General features: G+C 39.4%; 1 protein-coding gene across 7 annotated transcripts in view; it reads left to right on the forward strand.

The window, feature by feature from the left end:
• The window catches only part of EPB41L5 (erythrocyte membrane protein band 4.1 like 5), a 60938-nt gene that overhangs the window by 2997 nt on the left and 31863 nt on the right, over nt 1–26078 (forward strand). For all 7 annotated transcript variants that reach the window (XM_056349047.1, XM_056349054.1, XM_056349053.1 and 4 more), the window contains exons 3-12: nt 9704–9808; nt 15089–15131; nt 16264–16342; nt 18828–18872; nt 19178–19230; nt 21625–21745; nt 22153–22240; nt 22864–22952; nt 24455–24524; nt 25208–25377. In XM_056349047.1, the coding sequence (XP_056205022.1) occupies nt 9704–9808; nt 15089–15131; nt 16264–16342; nt 18828–18872; nt 19178–19230; nt 21625–21745; nt 22153–22240; nt 22864–22952; nt 24455–24524; nt 25208–25377 (863 nt within the window). The remainder of the gene's footprint in view (nt 1–9703; nt 9809–15088; nt 15132–16263; nt 16343–18827; nt 18873–19177; nt 19231–21624; nt 21746–22152; nt 22241–22863; nt 22953–24454; nt 24525–25207; nt 25378–26078) is intronic.

Here is a 26078-nt window from a genome sequence, read left to right on the forward strand (position 1 = left end):
TATAGGTGAGCTAGGAAGCTGTGAGTCTGAGACCTCCTGACTAGTTCCGTAGGATTTTGGCTGCAGTAATAGTTGTGCTGATGTTGGAGCTGCTGGTTAGAAAGAGCATGTGGAGCGACCATTCTTGAAACATCTTTTCCTTCCCCCCCTTTTTTATTTTAAGCACAATTCTAGAGCGTTTATAATGTTAGGTAGTCTGAGGAAGGCTCAACTTGCTAGAGCATCAAGCAGTGCTGTTGACATAGTGAGCAGTAATAACTCCTGCAATATCCAGAGCCCCAAGTAATCTAGGGTTGAAGAAACTGTTTGGCATCTTTATTTGTGAAGTGACTACGCAGATAAGCGTTTACAGAGGGCAGTAGAACTGATTTGTATGTCTCTGAAACAATGGAATGAACATATCTAGTGTGGCTTAGTGCCTAGGATGTTTGATGTGAGGCCAGGAATGCCCACAAACACTTTATAGCAAGAGTTACACTTAAAAAGTACTCGAGCTTAAATTGGTGTCTCCACATAACCAGAGTGGTAATCCTTGAGGCTGGAGTTGGCTTTGTAGGCAAATTCCTGGTGCCTCTAACAACATTTCTAAGGCCTTGAGGAGCATAAATTGAACCTGAAAAGGTGTCACGACCTACCGTCTGGACTATGAAACTTAGAATGGAGTTCAGTAGTAACTATTCATTTCTACAGGATGCTTTTTTCGCTCTTGCTTTTTTTTCTTTGTTAGCCAGTATAAAGCTTTGTCTGTGCTTATCTAAGTTGTAGGTAACAGTAAACAAATATGCTAAATCAGCATACCAGATGCAGTAATTGCAGTGCATCGTCAGTGGCTGGCAGGTACCAGTTCCTTTGGTGATTAAAATACAATAAGTTAAAAGATCAGATTAAATGTTTCATTTCAGACTCCTTAATGTGTTTGTTCTTGTGTCTCCACTTGCATTGTTCATATTTTGAAGTTGACTCTTAAAAGAGGAAAGAAAAAAGGGACGGTGGGCAGGGGATGAAGGGAGGGTGCAGAATTGTGGCAAAACAACATTGCTTCATTGCTTTCTAAAATCTAAAGCTAAATTAAAAATATATTTGTGTGTATCTAGAAATATTTTTTTTCTTTTACAAAAACTTTCCTTGAGAATCATCGTCCTGTTGCAGCTAACACCTTCACCTTTTCCAAGACTGGTTCTGTTAGTTTGTTGGCTGTAGATTTGGTTTAAAATGAGCTCTTGTTATCTCAAAGAGGTGCCCTCGGGTCTGCCAGTTCAGTTGTGCGTAGTCCCATTGTCTATCTATGTTCTGTGAGATTGTTTTATTAAAAGAAAAAAAATAACAGAAAGTGTTTCTTAAGACTGAATCACTTAGCAAACAGGTTAGTTCACAGCCAGAGAAAGAGGTGCCTTGGCAAGAATGAATGCCATACCTTTTTTAATCTGTGGCTGCATAAACACTTTACAGTGGCATAAGTTGTTGCTGCCACAGGAAGAAAAGATGTTGCTTTCGTTATTGCGTTTGTCCTTGTTTTTGCATACCCCTTGGCAGAAGAAACAGTTTTTTGGCAGCCAGGCAGTAAGCTAAGTCAAGAAAATGCTGTGGCTGAAAATAATCAGTATAATTTCGTTATGTTAGTTTCCAGCTGGAGTGATTCTCCAATCTGGTTCCCCATGTGCCTCCCCAAATGTGGTGAAGAAGTGTTTAGAGGTGGTATCAGGCTTATGCTTGCTTAAAATCCTTGTCGAGCTATACCCTCACAGTGAATTTGCTACTGAAGAAAGACTATTGTCAGGTTAAGGTCATTCTTATAATTGAATCTGAGATTGCTGAATTTCTGGTTAAATTTAAAAAAAAAAGGGGGGGGGGGGAGGGAGGGGGAACCCCCAACCACAGGGAATGTTATCACGTAAACCAAACATGTTTCAGAGTCTTTATAAGCAGAGACTGACGCTTTTATGAATATTGACAATGAGACAGAAGGGACATGTTGTAAATGATTCAGCTGATATTTAATTATTGAACACAGAGCCAGGATTTGAGTAGTAAATGTGCTTTTTGTCCACTGATCTTATCTGTGGTGTCTGTCAAGCCACTTAATCTGTGTGCTTTTCTATTTCTTCTGTTGTTTTTAATTACAGAATTGCCTGACTTGAGCTGTTCATCAAAGCTACAGTCCTACTCCAGTACATAGACTGGATTCTTTTTAAGTATCTACTTATTTTGTAGTCGTGTCAATGACTGAAGGATATCAGTGTTATATATACTATTTAGTGTCGTTTTGATATGTTCAGAATAGGAGGCATGATTTGAGTGAGTTATCAATGTTTTTGGGGGGCAGTTTGAAAGATGTGGGATTTTTCCCCCCTCCCAGCTTCATCTCAGATTCTAAAGTTGTGTTTTGACCTGGTAGTTTTCCTCGTCTATTACCACTTGTTTGAAGCTTCATGTTTGTCTGAATGCATTCAGTAATTTTGACAGACCTAAGTGCTTAATGAAATACTAGAGAAAATTACTGTTTCTTTACCCATGAAACGTTTTTGTAAAATACAGGGCGTCTGTTAACTGTGTTGCTGTTGATGTTCATCACGCACAATGTTTTACTGTTGACTTACCTCGAGTTCAACTTGGATGAAAGTCAGGTTGTGCTTTTTCTTCTAATTGCTTAAGAATAATGGGTGGAATGTTTGCTTACTGGTATGAGTGGTGAGAGGACAAGAACTCTGTTTTGCTGACATCCCTTATCTTACTTTTAATCCTGTTCCCATGCAAAACTAAACTCCCATCTTCCCCCACTGCACCTGTGGAATTTCCAAAAGCTCAAAAGCCATGAAGAGCCCTAGTTTGGTACCTGAAGACTCACTTGTACTCATCTGGGCTCTCAAGGGAACCTCTCAGCAGCTGGAATACTGGCTCTTCAGGTGGCCATGGTTTATAGGGAAGGACAGGTTGGGGAGGGGGAGGGCATCATAGTGGTGTTTTTCCTTGAAAGCTGCTTTTAATTGGAGTCACCAACAGCTTATGAAATACTCGTGAACAAAAGTGTTTGTCAAGAATTTCAAATAAAGTGCTATTTTGAGTACTGGAGGAGGCTCCAGAGGATTTTTAAATCAAAAGATCTAAAAATTGAGTGTTTGTTGGGATAATCAATTTTATGCTATACATAGTAATTAATGGGGAGAGGGGAAAGATAACCTAGATGAAGGGGAAAAATGGCAAGAGAAATAATGTAAATTACAGGGATACACTTGGCATATGTACCTTTTAAAAAATTTGTGGATAGCTTTCTGTGGGGGAACAAGGTCAGCCGTACAGTAGCAACAGATAGTAAGTATGGGGTCTTATAGAAGCAGCACTGTAATTTCTGGAAGCCAGAGGTGTTTTGGTAAAAAAAACACAAACACACAAAAAACCAAAAACACCAAACAAAAAACCACCATCTGATCCCGCTTAACCCGTAATTTACATAATCTTCTCATGGACAATAGAGCATTAATTGTATTCCAGGCTCTGTACATGTAACCTAAGTTTTAGGCAAAACCTTTCTAGTGGTACAAAGTGAAAGACACAAATTATAAGAATGGATGCTCTCTGAGTAGTTTTTAATCTCAGAATATTCCTTATTTATGCATGCATGAAATGTAATATGGAGATTGCAAAATGAGATGATTTTGTCCTTAGTATAATGAAGTATTTTTGTTAAAGTAAGGTCTTGTATAAACCAGTGCAAGGGCTGTGTGGAATAGCAGGAACTAGTTAAGCTGTTTATGGTTTTGGAGTAATGCTTACAAAATAAGATAAAAAGGACTGTATTTGTAGTGATTATTTTAAATAAAATTAAGAAGTCTATATGGAATGCCAAAAATGTTGCCAGCAAACTGTTAATGAGTGCGGATGGCTTTTTGTGTAGAGGGAGATGATCTGTGTTTATCCGACTACAAGATCAGAGATGTATTGTGATAGTTGATTACTGATTACTCAGTAATCCATTCTGGTGTTTATTAAAAGCTTGTAGAGTATTTGTGGGTACTTGCTGAATATTTGTAAATAAATCTGAAATACATAATGCTGTCTGTGGCACAGGTGCTGATTAAGAAGAAAATCTAGTAATGCTAAAAACATCGGAAAATCAGTCATGAAATAAAATGAGTAACCTTATTGTCCAAGGCTGGCTTTTAAATTTTCAAAATAATGCTCAGCTGACAAAAGTAAAGAATAAATAAATACTTGCTTGCGTGCGCGTGTGTGTTAAGATTATAAAGTTTTGGATTAAAACTTCTTTTCCCACGTGGTCTTTGTGTTAAACTGTTGACACACTTTTGGCTATTAGCTTAAACAACTGAAAGACCTTTAGGGGACTGAAATTGGAAAAATTGATCCTAAGCTGAGTCTTACAAGGCCGAGGTGCTGTCTGTGCGGTGTAAGGGGGCCCAGCCACAGAGCAGGTTGATCCAGCGCTCCCTGGGGTGCCAGGCTGAAATGGTACTGAGATCGCTGCGCTGGTCCAGCACTTGTGAGCAGCAGCAGAACTGCGGAGTTGTGCTGGGAGCCCAGTCACTCTGGGTGAGCAGAAGGTGAGCGTGCCAGCCTTGCTGCAGCGCACCCACGGAGCCCTGCTGCGGTCGGGAAGGGAGGACGGGAGCAGCTGGAAGCGAGCTGTGGCTGCTGGCAGTCATTTGTTCGGCCTGCAGTGTGCTGCCGAGTGATCCCGGGCATGGTGCTCCAGGCTGGTTTAGTTGCCTGAAGGTTTAGCATTCTTAACTTGCAGCGTAACTGCAATTTTTTTCCGAAGCCCCCTGCTTTCCTGCTGAGCTGCCCCTGTAAAGAGCGCGCTCAAAAGTCTGAGACCCTCATATGCTCTTAACCAGACGGCTCCTGAGAAACCTGCAGGTGCAACACCAAATAAAACCAAAATGTTGGAGAATATACTGGGGGGAAGGTATTGAATCTCTAAACCTTAATGCTGGGCAAACAGTTTGGATATATTCTGTATCAGAAAGAACATTAAGAGGTAGAGTCAGGCAATCTATTAAACCAAATGTGTAACTGGAAGATACAAACTTTCTAGGAGAGGAAAAACAAAGAGTCTTCTGGCAAAAAAAAAATACGTTTTGAATCTGTATTTTTATGTATAGGGTCAATAAGCCTAAGCATAATACGTTAAAACCCTTCTATACAGTGTTCTAATAAACACACAATTATGGAGGGTATTGAAATCACTTCTTTGTAAGGATTTTTGGGAGATGCCTTGTTCTTTCTCCAGAGAATAACAGAACAAAGTATTTAATCATAAATGCTTATCTTCCTATATCTGGGAGAGAGTGAGTAAATAGAAGAATTGATAAGCTCTGTCTCTGGAGGTAGAAATTCTCTGCAGCATTCCAGCCTGCAGTGCTTTTTACTCCATACAAGAATATATGGTGCATGTTGTCAAAGGCTGGGAATAAACCAGAGAGAGAAGCTGAACTGGTGTTTTGCTGCCAGTGGCATCTTTAGATGAAGGAGAAAATCGACTGGGGAGTTGGGAAAAGTTATTTGAAAGATCGATGCTTGGAGTTTGAGGAGAGGAGCAATTCCATTTGTAGGTCAGTACTTAAAGCCGTAAGAAGATCAGGATGATACAAATAATGTGTACTTCTAACACTGCCATTGTAAAGATAAGGCATTTTAACCCTCCAGTTCTCCAGGAAACCTTAATGGTGTTAACTATAGATAGTTTTCATGTTACTGAGATGAAATCCTTTTCCTTTAAAGCTCACTGTGGTGCTTTCTGGTGGCTTATTTTTCAAACCATGTTGTTTGGGAGAAGGGGGATTAACTACATGAAAAAATGGACAGGCTCATCTGCTGCTCCCACAGTGCAACGGTCTGTCAGTGTGCTTAAGTGGCATCCTACCAACTGGGTAGTTGTATATCCTGAATAGGGGTCCCTAACTTCTTGGGGTGGGGGGGTAATTGGAGTCTTGCTGAGGAAACTGGTATGCATATAAATGGTAACCCTCCTGATGAATTGACAAAAACCAGGAAGGGAGATTTTTGCCCTTCAGTAGCTACTGAAGTAGCAACAGCTACCGTTAGTTACTGTTAATAAGCAATATTGACATAATCATCTGAAGAAATCTTCTGACAAATAAGTACAGCTACAAAGACATAAGTCCCATGAAGGTAAAGCCTGTTTTGGGGTTTTTTTTCAGTGTTCAATAGGGACCTCCTTTTCTTCACAAACAAAAGAAAGAGGAGAAAAATCCTTTTCTTATAAGCATTTTAGTTAGCAAATGGTGGCCAGTTTGGGTTTGTTTTTTTCAAGTTTTGGAAGTATGAAGTACTCTACTGTGATTAAAAACCTGATAACAAACCTTATCAAGTGAGCTGTTCAGCTGGTGACTGCCCAGCACCAGGTCTCATCCCCCCCAGCTGTTGTAAGGCTGTGTTGCTTCACCAGTGCTGGTCTGTGGTGGCTGCTGGCACTGAACATGGCTTTTCCGTCACAGGCAAGCTGTGGGGCGCCGAGACCGTGAGAAGAGGGTATAAACTCTGCCCCTGCTTTTAGGCAGTGAGTGACTGAGGTGCCTGAGCAAAGGGGGAATGTCTCTGTAGCACCTTGTCCCAGCGATGAAGGGACAAACCAGCCTGCCGAGGTGAACCCCAGAGCTGGCTTTACTCATCCTTGCTGCTGAGCTACTGGGGTTGTGTCCAGCCTTTTTAACACCTACTCAGTCAGCAGCCACAGTTACTAGGAGCAGCAGGAAGATGTCATTAGGACTTAAGTTGGGGGCATCCCTTCCACTCAGGGGTGGGGGCTCGATTCATGCCAAAGCAATCAAAAGATGCTTTTGTCTCATTCCAGAGTGTGGCAGAATAAGTAGGTGACCTGTCCTGTATAAAAATGATATATTTTCTTTAATTTTCCCAGTTCAGTTACTGATTCTGCTGTTGCTGGTGCTTCCTACAGAGTATGGCAGACTGAGTAAATCAAGTAATTGGGTTTTACAGAATTACAAACCCATGAAGAGTTTAATTTGTGCCCTGAAGGGAGGACCAGCCACTGGCTGGACTGCTTGTGAATGGAATCGTTAATAGTTCATCGGTAACCATTAAACGGCTTGAAAATATTTGTTCTTTGAGAGTAATCTGAGCTCTTCTCCAAGGCAGGTAGTGGTGGGGAGCAGCAGGATAAAAATGTCATTTAAACTGAATGTTGCCATTAGAAAGTTAGGGTAACTCTTCACCAGAAAATGTAATGAAAGTGTAACTGTAACTGTTTTCTGTGTCTTTTGAAAACACTTGAGATAGCAGTTGTATTGTATACAAAGAATTAATTTTGATTTGTAAAACGTGACCATTACAAAGCAATAATCCTTTTGGTTGCCATTTGTTTAAATATGAGGAGGAAGGACTTCATAAGGCTTTAAGAAATAATTTGAATTTCACATTAAGGCAAGTGTGAAACTTTTGCTGACTCCACCAAATACAGCTGATGGTTTAAGTCATATGCAAAGTACTGCATAATGCCATGTTGACAGCCCTGGTGATTAAGTCAAAAACCAACCAGTAGCCCAGCAACTCTTTCCACAGCCGCTCCACTGCTATTCTTCAGGGACTTTCTCCCACATTAGTCATCCTGGGTCCACTTAATCTTTGAGTCCTTTGCCAAGATTACCAAAATGGTGAACATGCTCCGAAACTAATTTGACACTGCAGAATTTTGAACAATAATAAGTTCTGGTTGTCGGTAGTATGTGTAGGAATTCCAGGCTTGAGTTGAAGTGCTCTGTTGCCCGTCCCTGGGAGTGAATTTGGCTGGGATAACTGGTTAATTACAGTTTTAAAAGGTGACATACTGAGTAATTGAGAAAAATCTAAAATGTTCTACTCAATACGGGGAGATTTTCCTCTAGTTTTAGACAAGCTGCAGAAAGCCTCTTGCAAAATAAAACATATTTTCTAATTTTGCTGTTGCAAATGCTGAATTGATTTCATTTGTATTTCTTATTAAGCAGAATATAACCTGTGTGAGGGGAAATACCAACAGTTCAGTGTCTTACTCTTTCAGGAAAGAGGCTACAGACTCAAATAGTGGAAGAAATGTGTGGTTTTAAATGTAGGTAATTTGCCTTAAGGCATCTGTTAGAAGAGTCTGGCTGGTGTTTGAGAAATCTGCTGTTGCCTGAGATGAGAAGTACTATTTTCTTTAAGTCAACAGAAGGAACTTGCCCTGAATGAATCTGATGAGGTCTGCATATCAGCATTTTCTTTACGTGGTGTTTTGTAGGTGCTGTGTGCATGTAAGTTCCCTGCTGGTCTAATTGCCTTCTGTTCCCCCTACCTCCCCCAATACCTGGAAATAAATAGTTGGAGAAGTAGCTTAGGCAGCTTCAGTTTACAGACTTCTCTGAGATTTTGCTTTGAGCTGTGAAATGTCATCTTGGATTTAACTGATGCGTTGAGCAAACCAATGACTATGATTACAGAGTTGAATATAAAATATTTGAAGGTCAGGGTAGAGGAATGTGGCAAAATTACACCTGCTGCTTTATTTACATGAATATTACTCAGTGATTAAGCCAGATTATTTCTGAGAATAAGAATTCTCGCTGGCCCAGAATTTTTGAGAGATGGGCTAAATCTGCTAATTAGTAGCTAACTAAAAAATATGCTTAGAAAGTTAGCCCATTTCTCAAGCTATGAATGTATAAATAAAAAGGTAAAAGATTGCAAGGCAATAGCACTATGGAAATAGAGAAATCTTTAAACTCCTTGCAGAGTAAGCATAAATCTTTTCTGCTTTCTTTGCATTTAAAAATATTTCTTTTCAACACCATGTCTTGTACTCTGACCTACTAATTTATTAATTATCCTTATTACATTTAGGCATTACTAATACTAAGGTATTACTGCTAAACTTTTCTTTCAGTGTGTTACTATAAGGGAGTTCATAACATGAAAAATGTATGTTGTGTAGAAACTGTCCAGTGCTATTTGCATGCCTTCTCTTGTAAAAAATTCAAGAGCTGTTTTAAATCATTGCTGTAAAAATGATGTTTACTTGGGGCCAGAACTAAGATTTTTCATAAATTATGTATATGCATATGCAGTGGCTTTTTACACCTACAAGTGAGTTTTACAAACTTATTTTTCTAAGTGTGTTGTCTTAAGTATTATTAAAGTTACTTGCCCCAGACTGTTTCGTGGCAGTTGTTAAAAGCACTTGCTAATGGAGTGCTATATCCTAACTCAGTGTGCTCTGCTACTTGCTTCAAACCTGGTGAATTGCCTAGATATCAAACAGTAGTAAATTTGTAAGCAATTTGCTGTACTTTGCCTTGAAAATTTTCCAGTACATAAGTTATTGTAATTGTGCTATAGCTATATTTCCAGTTCTATTGAACTTCGGTGAGTAAGGAAAGCATGAAAGGGATGATGATAAAGTGACGTTGTAACACTCTGTGTTGTGCAAGTCAATGTTGACCTTTTCCAAAAAAGGAGATTATGCAAGTCCTTTAAGGATATTATGTGTGCTCCTTGTGAGGTGTACATTTGCTGTTAAAAACAAAAAGCCATCAAAAAATATGTGAGAAAAAAATAATTTACACATTATGTTTTCAGAAACTTAATTTTGGGATTCTATTACTTTTGGAATTATGATATAAAATGTGTCTAGAAGAAGGTAGATGCTACAGTAAATCTGCCTGCTAAGTACTAAATTCTTTTGTATTTTCAGAAAAAAGCCAAAGGCCAGCTCCTGTTTGAACAGATCATGTATCATCTGGACCTTATAGAAAGCGACTACTTTGGATTAAGGTTCATGGATTCTGCACAGGTAGCGGTAAGTAACAGTAATTTTTTTCCCCCTCTTTTTCTTTTTTAAGCAACACTCTAAAATTAAATATTAATATTGACAAAAATGCTGTAAGAAAACTGCCTTTTTTGAGTTAAATTTTGTGCAGAAGCTCTCTTCAGTTTTAAGTGATGTCGAGTGTAATTCCACCTGGAGCACACAGAAACACTGTTGTTTCTTTGTTCCTTGTCTTTCACTTGTTCCTGTCACGCCTTCTGGTGTCACTAGGCAGGCTGGTCCAGTAGGACCCCAGAGTCTGGTGCATCACGTAGAAATGCTTTCCCCTTCCTTGTTGTGCAAAGTGGAGAAAAGTTTTCCTTTACCAAAGCCATCAACTTTCTCGTCAGCAAAAGTCATCTCGTTAATGTCAGCTTGGGAAATAATCTTGGCAAGAGGGGAATGGATACCTTTGATCTGCTCAAATCAGTTGTGACTTAGACCTGCAACCAGAATTTTTGGGAAGGATTAGGTGTGTTTGTATGTACCAGACAGTTTGAGTAGGGGGTTCTTGCAAGCCTGAGTTTGTGAAGTTTATTGTGTGTTTGTAAAAATGTGACTGCTTTTGAAAACAGAAGCAGAGCGTTGTTTGTCAGAAGTAACCACAGTTCTTTCACTTGCAGGCTGTGGAATTTAATTCTTATGGCCAAGTATTTAATCCTGCCCATGAGGATAGCTGCAAGTTAAGGGAGGTGTTAAACAGGGACTGGGTTTTTTTCTCTGTCCTGTGTCCCTGTAACTTAAACCTGTATTCACTTATCCCAGTGCCCTCAGGTAGAATGAAATCTGAGTTTTCATACTGTGTACGTCAATCTTATTTGTTAGTTGTATGACCTAATGGCTTCTGTGTTTCTAGTCTACTCAAAATTATTTCATGATCAGGATGGCAGTGGTGGCACATACAGTTACTGCTGAGCTAAATACCTGAATTGTTCAAGGTCAGCATTTTGGAGGCAGTGACATACATTCCCTTGCTTCTATGAGGGTCTATGTCTAGAACAATTTGAAGGTGATGTCTTAATTGTTACAGCGTTGTACAATGACCAAAAAACGCCCCAAGCTTGAATCCTTGAAAGAAGCTGACAAGTTTGGACACAGTGTTATCCATCCTAAAGCATGCTTAAAACCTGATGGCCTCTTTTCAAAATTATTGTGATGGAGTTTTATGCTTAGCCTATAATTGCAGAGAACATTCTCTTCAGAGAAAATAATTTCTGTTCAGCATCTGAAACAAACTACATGGCTAGCAGGATTAGCTGCTGCTGAGCTGCAGTTCCTGGTAGTGAAAGTGGTCTTAAACCTCTTGCAGAACAGAGACATATAACACTAAGGAAAAAAAGACCATTACACTAACAGAGGGATGTCACTCAGAACCGTGCATAGCTCTTACCAACAGAAATTGGAAAACAGGTCATTGCATGCCATATTATTTTTATAAAAATCACGTTAGCTGTGTTAAGCATGTGTAGTCTAGGATGTTGAGTACTGATAAGAGTATGACTCTATTGCATTTCTTTTTGCTTCAGGAAAAAAATGATTTTTATGTTTTAGGTGCCCTAACTCAGTTTCTGCCATGTGGCCTCTGAAATATTTCCTTGTGCCTCTAGGTTTTTGTAAGAGTTTACAGTGGGGTAGTTGTAGCTGGTGAAACTGTCTCTATGGTAATTTATTTTTTCCTCTTGGTGTTCTGTTAGCAAATAATGTAATTGTGTCTTAAAATGGGGAAATGTTAATCTTTTCTGCCTCAGCAATGGCTTATGGCTTGCTTTTGTCCAGCAAATTGTTACTTCCAATCCAGACAGCACCCGACTGAGTATTTGATACTGCACAATCTACCAGGTACAAGCAATTTCGAACTTAGTGTTTTTTTCTTTTTCTTAACTATGTGTGACTGAAAAGAGGCAGAGTAGAGATAGCGATCTGTTTAAACTGGACTTTAATGATACGCTGTATAAGGAAGCAGAAAAGATTATGTTTTGCCAGAAGAGCTGAACACAAGAGCCAGAGATAATTGTTTTAAGAAATGAAGAACTGTTGTGATGGCAGCGGTTCTTGCACAGAGGAGCTGGCACATTCTAGCAGAAACCCAATCTGTAGCTGGAAACAAAGACACAGGCTAATCAAGTGACTTGTCAAAGATTATTCAGGAGACCTGTTAAACAGTGTAAGAATCCAGTCCCTTACTACGGACAGAATTGTCTGCTGGCTTTGAAGGGAGATAATCTTGCTGCTGCCCAATTTAAATCTAAGGATATTGCCTTACTAGCTAGTTGCACCTGATGATATAAAAACACTGGTGAACTAGCAACATGTAGTTAAGCAGGGAATTTCTCAATTTTTTAGTTGTTTTAACTACAAGTAAGTTTTCAATAGACTCATTTTGAACAACTGAAGGATAGCTTTTTTTCTTCTTTTGAGCTGCTGAAGCAATTAGTATACTGTTTGAATTTATGATGTGTTGGGGAGTGGGGGGAACTCAGGTAATACAAACTCTTCCTGACGTTTTGAATTTTAGGATTTGTATACTAGCTTCTGTAAAGAAGTTCTTGAAACAAGTGGAAGAATTGTTTTCATGTGACTTCTGTGTTTGTTGCTAGCCTGATGGTAAGGAGTAGATAACCACCACCCCACATCCCCAGTAAGAGGCAGGAGATGGCAAAAGTAGTTATTTGCAAGATTGTCCAGGACATATCAGACTTGGTCTGGCAGCTAAGGGAACGGACTATTAATTTTAGTGTCTTTGATTCAGGCTGACAAACAGCACAGCATGTCCAGTGACACAAAGATGAAGATTGCTGTTAGCTTGGGCTATTTGGCTTCTCCTCTAGCTATGCTAGAGAGGTATTTCTAGTAAGGAGGCACTGAACATTTAACAGGTGGCTAATTTCTAGTTCTGTCATACAGGTCGCAAGCATCAAATACTTGCTGCTCTTAATGGAATTGTACAACACTGGCAGTTTTATCTAATGTAGTGCTTAATGCTGAAAACTATTTGTATAGCATTGCACTAAGTATGCACCCATAAACTCCATATAGTATGGGACCAGTTTTAACCCCACTACCTTGCTGAAGAAACACAATTACCTTTTACCTTCTTGAAATGTTACTGAGTTTAGGTTTAGGGTTTTTTGTGTTTTATTTTTGTTTAGTTTCTTCCAGCAGCACACTGTTTTGCTAAGGACTTCCAGTACACTATCAGTCTGTTGTTCATACTGCTTTTTGTTTAGCAAACTATCTCTGGATTTCAGCAGTAGACTCTGCTGAGCAAACTCTCATCAAAATGTAAACTTCTTTGCCAGGTCCACTTGAATTCCATTTTAAACATTTGGAATAAATCTTAAGTTTCCTGACATCTGTGTGTGTCCGTGCATGTGTGTGTTTTGGTTTGTTTTCCTTTGTTTTGGCCCTGTACCCCCCACCCATTTAAAAGTAGTTTTGTTCCCCTTCTTCCACACACACCCTTACCGTGCAGACAGAGCTCCTGTGGGCAGCAGTGGTAAGAGCTGAGCAGAGTCAAACGCTATCAGTGCCTGTCGCGGGCCTCTCAGTTGCCTTCCCATGGAATGTGGAGGAGATGAGAGAAAACAGAGGGAGATGAAACAGGCGTGCACAGCCAGTCCTGGAACCTAGAAATGGTGCTCTCTGCCATTTGTGTATCTAAATCACCTGCAAGCCTCCCAGTAGGTAGTTCGCGGATTCTTATGGTGGGGGAGGGAGTAAGTAAATTGTCTCTTACAGCAAGTGAGTTTGTGGAATAAGAAGACAGATTGTATCATTTCCTTAGAGAAACAAACAAAAAATTGCTCAGCTCCATTTTGCTCCTAGTGTAAGCAAAGTTGACATAAATATTTTTTTCATTCTTCCTTAAGCTTCCTGCTTTATTTAAAAAATATGTTAGCTAGCTTTCTGTAGCTACTTTGTTTTCATGGGTAATGAGAGCATTTTCAGCTGTGTGCAGAGCTGTGGTAGATGGTTTAGTTGTTCTGATCTGCAGCTAATCTATCAATCACTGTATATCCTGCCTGTGTTACAGGCTGACTTTACACACTCTCTGCGGAAGGCAGGGCTGCTCTGAAGACAGGAATGTGTTTGCACTTGGCATTGCAACCTGAAAATACCGGTTCTTTCTCATACCCCTGTTGCTTTTCTGTCCTCTGTGAGGCCTACTGTGAACTTCGTGGCATGCAGTTAATGAAATGAGTGTTCCTAAGTGTATAATTCATCTGTATTAGTTGCAAGGTGACATTTGGGATTGATCAGATGAGGTGGTGTTACTTGGGCATTGTGAACCGTGCAAGACGTGGTGTGAGTTTGTTCTGGCTGTTGGGTCAGTGCAATTACGTTCAATAGGGTGCTGTGTTTACTGCTTAACTGAGTCATCTCCCTCGGAGGAGGGAGCTGCTCACTGTGCAGAGCGTTTGGTAGTAGGTCTCTACCGCTAGCTGTATGTTAGCTTTCCAGCTTTCTCTTTAATTCCTGTATAAACTCTTCAGCAGTGGGAGTATATGCAATTATTTTAGGGAGCATAGCATATACGTGTAGGTGTTTCTTTCAACGTGCCATCTATAGCTTATTTTTCACATGCTGTTGTGCACAGTATAAGTGAAGCCATTATTTTGGCTTCACGTCTAGTGTATAGCTTATAATTAGCATTAGCAGGTGAGGCAGTAACTTCTGTCCTCCCACGTGACAGTTGCTAAAATGTCACCTGTGAATAGATTCTAGAGAATTAGGTAGACCTGACCCAGACATAGACAGCTTTGCTGTTACTACCCTTGAGTCATCTAGAGAAAATGCCTGAAAGCCCACAATATTTATTGTGTCTCTCCCACCCCAAGTAAACACTGCACGCAACCAAGTGCCAGTCTCCAGCTATGATTTATGCCTCTCTGGCACATTGTCACTGGCTGACCTACTAATATGTGAATTAAGTGTTTGTTTGGACAGGATGAAAATTTTAGTAATTAAAATAGTTTGTTAGTACATTTTTGTTTTTGAAGTAGTTAATGCTTTCTTGAGGATTGGCTTTAAATAGGGCACTGCAGGATGTTTCTGTTGTTCAAAACTGACATTTTGCATTACAAAGTTTGAGTGAAAGGATCTTTGATGAGCACTCAGAGCTATGAATTGTGAAAGATTTGAATTAGGTTGTTTTAGAGAACTACTTGTTATTCCAAGATAGTCTTCACTAACAAATAGGTTTTTTTCCTTTTCTGTTCTTTCTGTGTTATTTCTGTGTTGATAATTCAATGAAAGTAATTTCTTTTTCAGCATTGGCTGGACAACACAAAAAGCATTAAAAAGCAAGTTAAAAGTAAGTGTCCTTTCTGTTTTCTTTTGGGATCTCATATTGAACATACAGGAGGCACAGAGTTGAAACTGGGGGGGGGGGGGGGGCGGGGGGAGTCAGTGTCCTATGGGGGGTGACAAGACCTGGTGACAAAACCCCAGCATGGCACTGGTGATTGTTTAATGACGTCTTCCCTCTGTGTAGCTCATATTACTTCAGTCTAATGTCCTTAATTAAACATGTTATAGGCTCATTAATTATAGTTTAAATGGAGTGAAGGCAGCTGAAGGTGTTTTAGTGTTATAGATCATTATTCTGACTATGGGAAAACTTTTCTTGGAGCCTCCAACCTTGGGGAAGTTGTGAGTGCCCAAATCTGTGTTTGGTCCACCAAGTGCTTACCTGCTGCACAAAGGTTTAGGGTGGCCTGGTTGTTTCAGTGGTGTGTGCTTGGGTAAGCTGTGACATCGGCTGATTTTATGTTTAGTAGCTTCCTTGCTCTGCGCTGTGGGAAGTCTTCAGGGATTTGTGGAGCTGTATAAATACAACAGAGGTTTTGGAAGCACCGAGAGAGAGAAAATTCCTCCTGTCAAATGCAGGAATCAGCAGAGTGCTGCACATTTTTAAAGAACGGTTAATCCATCCTTTTGCTGAATTAACTCTTTAGTTTCCAGAAAATATGATTCTTCCACAGAGGGTCTGTTAAATCCCCCTGAAATATGTCTAAACTTCTGTGGAATAAAGGGGTCTGAGTCGTCAGCAGTGCATTTTTCCCAGAGCCCTGGGAAGTGATTACAGAGACCAACAGAATTCTTGGGGGTTTGGTCAACTGCAGAGCTTTCTTGGTGATGGATACAGTCCTTAAATATAGGGATTAACCAAGATTTGTGTGCTTTTGGCAGGACAAATCAACTTAATGTGATATGACTGTGGATTGACTTGTAACATAGTTTTATATGTTGTGCATATTTAAGTATTCTTTCATCCTGATGATTTTCATGCATTTCCCTGTCACAAAGGAATTCCTGCCTTAAGTTCCTGTGGTAGGACAGAGCCGATTTCAGTCAAGTGTTGTGATGTGATTGTGTGTAATAAAAAAATAAGATGTCTTGTCCAGTAACTGTTACCACTGTCTTGAACGAATTCTGCTTTGCAGTTGGCCCACCGTACTGTCTGCATTTTCGTGTAAAGTTTTACTCATCAGAGCCCAACAATCTACGTGAAGAGCTGACAAGGTAAGAGGGAGTTTGTGAGAGAGAGAAACACCCAAATAAGGGCAGGAAAGTGTTTCTGTGGTATTTATTTAAACAGTTGTATGATGCTTTTTGGAAAATTTCTTAGCGCTTCTTGCTTGCTTGGCTTTTTGTAAATGTTTCTAATGTAGCTCTTGTGAAATAAATGAGCTTTAATATAGAGAGATCTATATATTTACTGTGTTACTTGACGCACCATTTATCATTAGGCAAATCTGGCAACTGATTTGAGTAGCTTATACACAATGGGCAGAGGTTTTTACTAGAAAGAACAGACATTTTCTTATTCTTAAGCTGCATTTAGTTGCAACTGTACACAGTCATCCTGTCTCTTTAGGGAGAAAAGCATTGAATTGCAAGTTAGAGCTTCTCTTTGACAAAAATAAGTTCAGTTAACATTTCATTATTTCTGTGGTCTTTGCGGAGCTTACGGAAAGGGAAAACAGTATTTTACTACCATGTTGAAATGTGAGTTGACAGTACTAAATGTGTAGGATTGTAGTATCAGGTGAGCAGCAGTTTCTGGTGATTAAAGCATTTCACAGATCCATTCATAATGCTGTGTTTCATGTCGGACTGAGACATCCTTGGGGTGCTTTGGAAGCAAACACAACCTACCATCTGTCAGTATAAATCCATTGTAAAAGGCAACATTTCTTTGCAGTCACCACTGCTGGTGATCTGTTTTGGCGAGAAAACAAAATTACTTGATAGCTGAAGATGCTTCGTACCCTCAGCCATTTGTAAGAGCATGAAGTGCATTTGTTTGTTGTACAGGTTTATGTCCGTGTGGATGTTCAAGTTGTGCTTTAGCCAAATCCCTAGGAGTGCTACCAGGAAGATTATAGTAGCATTACCCCTTGCAGCCATATGTACCCTGTGCAGCTTCATACTTACATGTAGTAACATAATGTTATAACTGCCTTTCTGTAATGTTTTCCTGCTGATCTGGGAAGAATGTTTTGCCTCACCATTTGTGTTCCTGAATAAACATTTAACTATCTTTAAAAGTAGTAACCATAGACAAAATTCAGACCTACATCTGTACCTACCACTATGAAATGTTTTCATCCATCCTGACTGAGTTCTGCCAGTCAGACCTTGCTATACAGGTTTTAGCAGGGCAGACCTGAAACCTGAGGGCTTTTAAACCCTGTCTATCTGCTTAGCTAATCCCCCAGAACAGGACAGCAGCAAGTCTTTCTTCTGTCTCAAGATAATTTTATGCCTTAAAGAAGCAGTGGAGCTCTGCAACGGGTTACAGGTCTCAGTAGCAGGGGCTTTCTGAAGTTTCCACCTTTTTTTTTGAGCAGCAGTATGCCCAGCTGGAGCCACTTTCCAGTTTCTGCCAGTGTGGTGTGCCCATGTTTTCTGCCAGCTTCCCATCAGATGCCACCAGTCAGCCATCCTAACATAGCCTAAGCACGGAAAGTATGCTGGAGTTGTTTGCAAGTGTTATGTGGCTGATAAGCATGGGCTGGTCGCACCCACTGTACCCCGCAGGCTTGTGCTCATTCTTTTGGTATCTAGGGACAGTACCAAACAAATTTATTCCTCATACAGGGGCCAGTGTTCAAAAGGCTTTTGATTATAAATTGTTTGGCAAAGTATTTGTGGATTTGCAAGGGACCTGTAGGAAGAATGCCTGCGTCTGTTTCGTGTCTCTGTATGTGAGTACAAGGAGACATAGGCACATGTTGAAACAGAAGATTTCGTCTTTGGCTCTGTGGGTAAGGCTTCTGTTCAACTGTTGTCGAATTCAGACTGGATACCATCGCAGATGACAGTGTTTTAGTTGATGAGACTACCTTTTCTCCTGTTAAAGCAAAGCTGCGTACCATAATGGAGCAAGAGGGCTACTCTGTGGGTATTGGATCGGAAGAATTGGTGTTGCACACCAAAGGAATAGCAGCTTGGTATTCAATATTTGCCCAGTTTCTAGGCAAGAAGAGTACTGAATAAGCAAGGCAGTGAAGGGAAGTTGGCACTGAAGTGTAAACAAGTTGAAAAAGCTGCAGCGTACTGTTTATTTTTTTGTCACCTTGGCGTCAGCTTTCTGGGTTAGATTTTAGCTAAGCAATCCATATTAGGAACATTTATTTTTGAGGCTTGAAAATATTCATTATCTTATGAGATCGCTACATCTATGAATAGTGAAGAAAATGTGGAAGACGCAAGTTGTTCTTTGCTCAAGCAGGTTCAGAAGAGAACAAGTAAGACTTACTTAGGTATCCCATTTCTTTTTCCATGCAACACTGTAGTTCAGCTTGCGACAACTTCTCATTTTGGGCTTACTTCATTTGAAATGTGTGTAAAGCATATAAACCCAACTGAAGAAGCCTTGAAAGATCACAATGCAGTTTCTTTAGTCTTGAAAACCCATGTAAAGAGTAGAAAACATTTTTATTTGTCAGGCTCTAACTTCCTCCTGTTGGCTGAGTGAAACATTTCTTATTTAATTCTGCAGGTATTTATTTGTTCTGCAACTGAAACTGGATATTCTTAGTGGAAAGTAAGTATTCCAAATAAATAGCCCTTTAAACAATTACAGTTTAGCATAGGATTTATTAAACTTTTATTTGCTTAATTAATAAGTTTTGTGGAGTAATGCACTATTATATTACTTTTCTATGCATGAATAGCAGCAGAGGATTGCTTAAATAATATAGTGCTTATCTCTTGTAAATTTGGTGAAAATCTGCTAATCTTTTTTCATTTTCTTATCCCAAACATTTGCAATTTCTCACTGTCACGTATATGAGTTTTCTGCTAAATCGTGTCAGCTAAGGTTTTAACAACACATTTCTCTTATGGCAGATTGGAATGTCCTTTTGACACAGCTGTTCAGTTGGCAGCTTATAATATGCAAGGTGAGTAGGTATGAGCCGGGAAGGGTGAAGTTGCATGAACAGCTTTGTGTAGACTCTTCCTACCTCTTTTAGTCTGTCCTTGTTATATCAGGAAAATAGGTTCTGCCCAGATGTTAGCAATCCAGTATGAAACACAGCTCTTTTTGATTGTAATTTTGCTGAGAGTGTACATGGAAAATTACTCGATTCCTGAGGAGACAGAGCAAGGAGGTTCCGAACATAAACAGTGTTGCCCTAAACTTGTTTTCTCAGGTGCTTGTGTGCAAACCTGTCCACTTTCACACAACACACGAGGTCTGCAGTCTTCCTGAATTGCTTTGATGTTGTAACATTGGTCACTTTTTTTCATGCTGAGACATCCATAGCTTCTCAGAGAGCTGTGGTCTGACCTTCAGTTGCTTGTATAGGTTGTGCGTCACTGATCTTCATGGCCAGTGTCTTCTCTTGTTTGGATAAGGGTGTTATCTTAATGAATGTGAAGTTTGTTGTGGTTTCAAGCAGGGGAACTCACGAAAGAAGAGAGGCTTGAAGTTTTAAACTGTCTGCTAGAGTAGGTTTTTGGGTCCTTATTGGAGGATATAGCTATATGGTTTTATTCAACCCAGTTTATAAGTCTACAAAAAATCCCAGAATCTCTGCTATAAAGCTGTTATACAGCCCTCTGAGATGAAGAGGGAACTGGGAGATGTGCCGTGCATTTTATGCCACACAAATTTTCTACACAACATTCATCTTAGAAACCAATGTGCTGTTGTACTTTGCAGGCATTAGGTAACAGGACCAAGTCACTGAAGTTTTCTCTTACGGATATTTTCCAAAACACATTTTGTTCTTCAGGCAGGAACTAGTAATGACCTTGATCACGTATAGGTAATAGTTGGGATTAAACTGTGAAGATACCTGCCTTTTTAACCTGCTCTTCTGTATGAAAGGAAAACAGTTAGAATACATTCCATAGTTAAAATATTAGCATTGTTAGAGCCTTAAGATATGGGTTCAGTGAATAAGTTTTTGGAAAAACAAAGTGATCTAATTAGGCCATATATCCAGTGCTTTTTGTGCTGGTCTTTTCTTTCCTCTCTCCACAATGAGGTCTGTAGCAGGGCTTTAATCTTACTGTCTGACAGCTGTGTACTTTTATTTAAATCAGCTGGAACCTAAGCTGGCTTTGACAGCATTCCTTTCAACAGAGGCAGGCGTTTTAGTGGGAGTAAATTATTATAGAACTACAGACTTCTTCAGTCAGCATTTAAAAAAAAAAGGAGGGGGTGAAAAGGCTATTATTATGCTTGAAGTGTTCAGAAATCCAAGAAACAGGTTTTTAGGTCATGTAGTTTCTGTACCTATGGAATACTATGTGTATTTATTTGACTTTTCCAGGTCTTCCCAAAGATGTCACTGTTTTTTTCCTCTACAAACATCTGTAGTTTCTTTCCTCAGACAGAGCAATTATTGGCCTGTGTCATAAACCCAAGGTCCAAGTTACAGACTTATTCCTAATTTTTTGGATATGAGCTGAACATTAAGAAGCTGCTGGAAATCAGTGGGAGGAGCAAATGCTTAGTGACTCTGAAAAGCAGGACATTTTAATAAAGATTTCTAACTGTGAGTTTCAGCATTTTAGATGTGCATCAGTCTGTAAAAGCTAGACTTGTTAGCATTGGTGGAAAAAGGAAGTTGTGTTTTTGATGTGGCACACCCATTGACGAGTCTGTTCCAGTATGCTCCCTAAATAGCATCTCTTATTACCGCTGTTGAGCATGCAGCCATGGACCAGATGAACCATTTGACTGACCCAGTAGGGCATTTATTATGTTCTTGGATGAAAAGGAGAGCGACAACTAATAGCTGGAGGATTGAGCCCCTGACAGAGTAATTTTAGCAGAACAGGGAGATTTATGGTCATAAAACCAGAAAATTATTTTTAGAATGGACAAATACTTTTTTGAACAGTGTCAGAACTGGTTTTGCTTTTTCAAATCTCAAAGAGATTTTGTTTTAATAATTTAAGGCAAAACTCCATTGTAAGCTTAGTCAGCTGTTGTCTCAGTAGAGACTTCATTGGTAAAAGTGTTGAAAACTTTCCACAAGAAAGAAAAAGTGAGTTGCAAGGATGTTGGTAACTTGCATTTCTAGGAAGCTTGGTAAAGAATATATCAATAGCACTTTGTGAAAATTAATGCAAAGCTTTTGTGCAGGCAACACAACTGTTTGTTCAGTGTCCATAATTTCCATGTTGAAAAAGTTGACACTTCAAGTATTGGGAGGACTGGAGGAGGAACAACACAAAAAGAAATCTAGTATTTTAGATTAACCAGAAAACTATGCTGAAGTTCCTGTTGAGATCCACTGTGTTTACTGGGAACATTGCTTGACAAGGCTGTTCTTTTGTAGCTGAACTTGGAGACTATGATCCTGCTGAACATGTCCCTGAGCTGGTGTCTGAGTTCAGGTTTGTTCCCACTCAGACTGAAGAGATGGAGCTAGCCATTTTTGAGAAGTGGAAGGAATGCAGGTACTAGATCTTTCAGTGCATGCTGCCCAGATGTTTGCGCTGGCTTTTCTGTGAAGAGAATGTATTAAAAAGATGATGCTGATGCTTCTTCTATGGTCTTGTTCAGAAACATAATTCTAATGTGGTTCTATCCTATTTTGTAAGAGGATATAATGTGGAAAATGAAGATTTTCAAAGGTCTGAGTAAAATGATGAGGTACAGAATCTTGAAATGCCATAATTTTTGCAGCAGCAGTTTCAGTTTAAAACTTACAAAAGTGACCTTAATGTTCGTGAAAGCAAACAAGTGTCAATAGTGTTTAAGTTTTTCACAAATTTCAGAAATTTCTTTTCTTCTTTCTTCATATACCAGTTTTCCTTTCTGTACTTTTTCAGGCATCAGCCTAACAGCAAAAAATTTATTTCAGGGGGCAAACACCAGCACAGGCTGAAACTAATTACCTAAACAAAGCTAAGTGGCTGGAAATGTATGGTGTAGACATGCACATCGTCAAGGTACGTTTACAGCATGGTGACCTTTGGAAATGATACGTAGTTTTGTCCCACATTCCAATACTGGTTTTGCTTTGAGGGGGAAAAAATGGAATATTATACTCATCTAAACTGTGTAACAAGTGATGTGGCTTTGCATCAGCATTGCATTTTATTGTATGCGTTTCTAGAAGGTATAACTTAAATTCAAGCATATCTGCTCTGTGTTTAATGTGTGGTTGGTGTGGCAATATGTACTACAGTTTGTATTTAGACTGGGAGCTATGTGAAAATCATAGTAATTAAATTAAAATTGGCTGGGGTCCAGTGAGCTACCAGCTGAAGAACTACAAGTAAAAATAGATCTCCTGTGGAGAAGGAAGTGCGGAGAACTGCACAAGGGGCTCCTTATTACACAGACAAATCAAGAAACTTTAATTTCCCAGTTTAGTCAGCCTTATTGAAGGGTTGCAACTAGAAAAATCCATTGCATTGAGATCATTGAAACATGGGGATTTTATTACATAAAATAAGCAGATATTTGTTTAATTGTAACACTGGGCAAGTAAGCTACATTAATCACTGCAGTAATTTGGATAAAGAGTCAAATGCCAAAATGAACGTAATCTTTATTTTGTGGCAATTAGGCAAGAGATGGCAATGATTACAGCCTGGGACTAACACCTACAGGAGTTCTTGTCTTTGAAGGAGACACAAAAATTGGTTTGTTTTTCTGGTAAGCTCTCTGATTGCAGGTTAAAATATATTTTAGATTTTTAGTCTTTTGTTTCTTTTGTACTTGCAAAAAGAACCCCAACTTGTTTGGGACATAAGGGTACCATGAATACTAGGTACCTGCAGAAATATTCTGTAGCCTGTGTTTTCATGTTGTCTTAAAATATTCTTCCTTTTTTTTAACATTCTTGGTTGATATGTTAATAGGCTGTATATGTGTAACATGCTAGAGTCAAGTAAAAGATGGAATAACTTTGGGGTGTTTTAATTTTTTTTAATAGTGTGTTTGTTGTATTTTGCACTAGATTGCTTTGGAAATAGGATATGCACTCAATCAGTGAAATGAAGCTTCTTCAGATGTTGTAGCCAAGTGTTAACATTTTACTGTTTAAAAAGAGGCAGAAGTAGTATTACTAGTGCAGTTTTTACGTATAACGTCATCTCGGCAGGCTTTTCATTAAGAAAATGTCTCTTTGTGCCCAGTAAAGGGCAGAAATGTCCCTTTCTGCCCATCAGTAAGAACTAATGCAAAACAAACAAACAAAACCCAAAAAACCAAACACACCGACCCCCACCCCAAACCAGATCTATATATGGTCAGGAGATAGACAGCTTCCTTTAGATTTTGTGAAGATATGCTGCTTTGTCAAATAATTGAATAACATCCCATGGTTTCTTAGAAGCATTCTGATGAAATTTCACAGAACTTTATATTGCATAAAACACAAGGTAGAGAACTTTCTAGCTAGCATATTTGGGTCTGGGTACACAGGCATTTATGGATTTTTAAGTGCTTTATTCTGTAACATCCATCCAGTCTTTCAAAACTGTACACAAAGAATAGGCAGATAATGAGGTGAACTTTCATTGTGTGAATAGTTAGTTTGCGTTAGCTCAGTCCAATTTTAAAACCTTCTCAGATAATTACTCACTTTGTAGCAGAAATGTTATCGGTGTGTCTTGTTCCTCCACTATTAATTCTGGGTATTTTTCTGGTGGGCAGGAGGGAGGGAAGGTGTTTGCATTTTTGTGTCATGTCATGTTCATGTTGTTCACTGTGGCTGGGATGTTCTGAAACAGTCATCACTGTGCAATATATTTCAGATCAACTCCTGTGATTTACATTTTTTTGATGAAGCAGGGTTATTTTGGCCTGCCTTTGTTTCTTTCCGAGTTCAATTTTGTGGGCTTGTGGAAGAGTAGGCAAGCAGGAGTATATGGGTGGAGTTTGATTTCAACTCAAGTAATTTTTAAGTTCTGATAGAATTTTCTCTTTAGAAGTTGCTGACTTCTTCTCTTTAAGGTTTCTAATTAAGTGTTAAATTTTGAATTGATATATTTGATATCCACGGTATAATCAAGCCCTACTGCGTGAACTTAAAATATCCACAAAAGCAGAAAAAAAAGTATTTGGTTGAGAGGCTTGGGACCAGCATGTTGAACCAACCTCTCTGAGTTACTAACAGAGTTAGATGTAAGCTGCTTTTTCTGTTCGTCTTGCAGGCCAAAGATAACAAGGCTTGACTTCAAGAAGAACAAACTCACTCTAGTTGTTGTTGAAGATGATGAACAGGTAGATAACTATCTGTTTAGTTACATCTTGGTCTTGATTATACAGTACTCGTTTACATACTCCTGATATCTTTCTTTATATTTATGTTTTGAGAATTAATGCAAATGCCTTGCAAGATTTTTCATTGTGACTTGGGGGGAGGAGGGGTGTGAGGGGACTGAAGTATAAAATAAGTAGGCTCAAATTACTTTTTTTCTCAGCTGTTTTTAAAAGAGGAACACCATGTGAAACTAGTGTAGACCAGATTATTTGGAAACACTATGCATTGTGTAAGAAAGTTTTAAAAAGTCCATGTACCATATTTAATGGAATGAATTCCTTAAGCAGGTGCCAGAATTGTTCCTATGGGAAGAAATTACTCGGAGCTGAAATAATAAAAATGTGAGCACTGGCAATTTGAGGAGATCCAATTTGGAAGTGAGGCCATGTTAGCCTCATGGAGAAGTACCTCCTTATTATAATGATGTCTTTAACTTGTAGTTATTCAGAGGTTTGACCTGTTACATATATGGGTCTAGCCCTTTCCAACTTCAGACAATGGAGCAGCTACTGAAAAGGCTAATTTTTCTGCCTAAAATTAAGCATACGTTTCAGAACTCATAGAAAACTTTTATTTGGCTTTTTATGTAGCTTTGAGTTATTAAAGCCCCCTGTAAATCACCAGTATGTTTTGTGTGTTTAAGGGAAAGGAGCAGGAGCACACTTTTGTCTTTAGACTGGATCATCCCAAAGCCTGCAAACACTTGTGGAAATGTGCAGTGGAACATCACGCCTTCTTCCGGCTCCGAGGTCCTGTCCAAAAAAGCTCAAGTCGATCAGGCTTCATTCGATTAGGATCCCGTTTCCGATACAGGTCAGTGTCTTCTGTCATTTAGCACTTACCTTCTGTCATTTCTGGCTTTTCTTGGGTTATGCGTGGAAACGGGAGAGAACTTGGTATTCTTTCACCTAGGACATAGCTTGCAAGTTTCATTTCTTGATGAGTGAGTTGCATTATTTGTTTTACGGTACATTGTGGTTTATAGATCACTTAATCTTGAAAACCTGCCTTTTTTTAAATGAACCGTAGAGGGTGGATGATAGATTTGCAGAGCTGGGGACATTGCACATCTTTTGACTCAAGTTCCTGACTCAAAACATGCTGTTGGAGTGATGGTAGTACTTCAGAAGCCCAAGATAATGTTAGGCACTACCAGAGCATGTAACAGACTTCGGAATACCTTGTGGTCCCAGACTGGTCTGCAGGATGCTGTCAGTTGCCCCACCAGAGTTGGTGAGAACATATGGAAGGGGGTGGGGCATGACCCCAGGCAATACGTATATACTTGGCTTCCATTTCCAGCAACTGTAGCAATACCATCTAGTCTGCTCTAGAAAGGATCAGTGGTACCAAGGAGTCCGCAGTACGTGAGGCTGCTACTGCCCTGGGGGCAGAGTCTGGCCAAACTTGGGGAAAAAAGACTTGCCTGGGAACAAGAGCATCTAGATGCTGGTTTTTAGTCATATTACCATGTTTCTCTATGACCTTTGGCAACACCCTTAAGCTTTACTCTC

This window comes from Falco biarmicus, chromosome 8 (assembly GCF_023638135.1).
Source record: "Falco biarmicus isolate bFalBia1 chromosome 8, bFalBia1.pri, whole genome shotgun sequence".
NCBI lineage: Eukaryota > Metazoa > Chordata > Aves > Falconiformes > Falconidae > Falco > Falco biarmicus.